The 2,020-nt window shown below is 45.1% G+C and overlaps 1 protein-coding gene across 1 annotated transcript in view; it reads right to left on the reverse strand.

The window, feature by feature from the left end:
• The window catches only part of LOC104989598 (antigen WC1.1-like), a gene marked incomplete at both ends in the record, with an annotated part of 10,142 nt that overhangs the window by 3,995 nt on the left and 4,127 nt on the right, over positions 1-2,020 (reverse strand). The window contains 2 exon segments of the mRNA XM_010841324.1: positions 1,270-1,587; positions 1,679-1,987. Of these exon segments, the coding sequence (XP_010839626.1) occupies positions 1,270-1,587; positions 1,679-1,987 (627 nt within the window).

A 2,020-nucleotide genomic window follows, 5' to 3' on the forward strand; every position in this document is an offset into this window, starting at 1 on the left:
ATCAGGAGGCTCTTTAGTTCCTCTTCACATTCTGCCATAAATGTGGTGTCATCTGCACATCTGAGGTTATTGATATTTCTCCTGGAAACCTTGATTCCAGCTTGTGCTTCACCCAGCCTGTCATTTCTCATGCTGTACTCTGCATATAAGTTAAATAAGCAGGGTGACAATATATGGCCTTGGCGCACTCCTTTCCCAATTTGGAACCAGTCCATTGTTCCATATCCTGTGGTCACTGCTGAGTTTTCCATATTTTTTGGCATATTGAGTGCAGCATTTTCACAGCATCATGTTTTAGGATTTGAAATAGCTCAGCTAGAATTCCATCTAGCTCTGTTGGTAGTGATGCTTTCTAAAGCCCATTTGACTTTGTACTCCAGGATGTCTGGCTCAAGGTGAGTGATTATCTGAGTTATTAAGATTATCTGGGTCATTAAGATTTTTTGTGTAGCTCTTCTGTGTATTCTTGCCACCTCTTCTTAATATCCTCTGGTGTGTTAGGTCCATACTGTTTCTGTCCTATATTGTGCCCATCTTTGCATGAAATGTTCCTTTGGTATCTCTAATTTTCTAGAAGAGATCTCTAGTCTTTTCCATTCTGTGGTTTTCCTCAATTTCTTTGCATTCTTCACTTAGGATGGCTTTCTAATCTCTCCTGGATATACCTTGGACCTCTGCATTCAGATGGGTATATCTTTCCTTTTCTCCTTTGCTTTTCATTTCTATTCTTTTCTCAGCTATTTATAAGGCCTCCTCAGACAGCCATTTTGCCTTTTTGCATTTCTTTTTCTTGGGGATGGTTTTGATCACCACCTCATGTACAACGCCATGAACCTCTGTCCATAGTCCTTCAGGCACTCTATCAGATCTAATCTCTTGAATCTATTTGTTGACGGGGGGGGGGGATGATTTGAGAGAATACCATTGAAACATAATCATTACCATATGCAAAATAGATAGACATTGAGAGTTTGATGTATAATGCAGGGCTCCCAAATCTGGTGATCTGTGACAATCTGGAGGGATGGGGTGGGGAGGAAGATGGGAGGAGGGGACAGGATGGAGGGGACAAATGGATGCCTATGTCGATCCATACTGATGTATGGTGAAAACCATCACAATAATATAAAGTAGTTATCCTCCAATTAAAATAAATAAATTTTAAAAAGAGAAATTACCTTTTAAAGCCAGTTCTCCCTACTCTCTGCTCTTGGGGACATTTCACTCTAGGAGCATCCTAAGTACCAGTAGCCTTTCCCTCTCTCTTACCTGAGCAGATCACAGAGGCTGTGTTGGCACAGGAACAGTCAGGACCACCCAGAGCAGTCACAGGGCAACTCCACAGGAAGGACTCAGCCCCTGAGCAGTGAAATCGGGCTGTTGATATCTGATCACCTCTTCCCACCAAGTGTGGTCCTCCAGGGGTGGAGATGGCGACTCCACAGCCAAGCTGATGACAGACAACATTGGCATTAGCCAGACTCCAGTGGGAGGCACAGAGCACTCTCCACCCTCCAGAAATGTTCATCTCAACCTGCCCTTCACACTGAGAGGAGCCGTTTGTCATGAGCCAGACTTCTGAGTATGCTGGATATGAGACAACAGAATTTCAGAAATATCTTATGATTTCTGACCTGAACAGAGTGTGCAGGGAGGTTAGTCCTGACCTACATCTCACCTGAACAGACAAGCTGAACAGCTCCACTGTGGTGACAAGTGCCCCCTGGACAGGGCACTCTGGGGCAGGACCAGAGCTTAGGCTCCTCCCCCTCACACCTGAACTCTTCAGCCCAGATGCGGCCATCTGACTCTCTGAAGAGCTCATGTCCCAGGACTGACACAGCTTTGCCACACCTCAGCTCTGCACAGATGACTTGGGCAGTGGGGAGTGTGAAGTTTCCATCAGACACTGGGATCCAGTCTTCTCCAGAATAAACTTCTACTCACCCTGAGCAGGGTCCATCCTCTCCAACCAGATGCACAAATCCTGAGAGAAACAAATAAATAAACCCACTGCACG

Source organism: Bison bison, unplaced genomic scaffold, assembly GCF_000754665.1.
Source record: "Bison bison bison isolate TAMUID 2011002044 unplaced genomic scaffold, Bison_UMD1.0 scf7180017847006, whole genome shotgun sequence".
Classification (NCBI taxonomy): domain Eukaryota; kingdom Metazoa; phylum Chordata; class Mammalia; order Artiodactyla; family Bovidae; genus Bison; species Bison bison.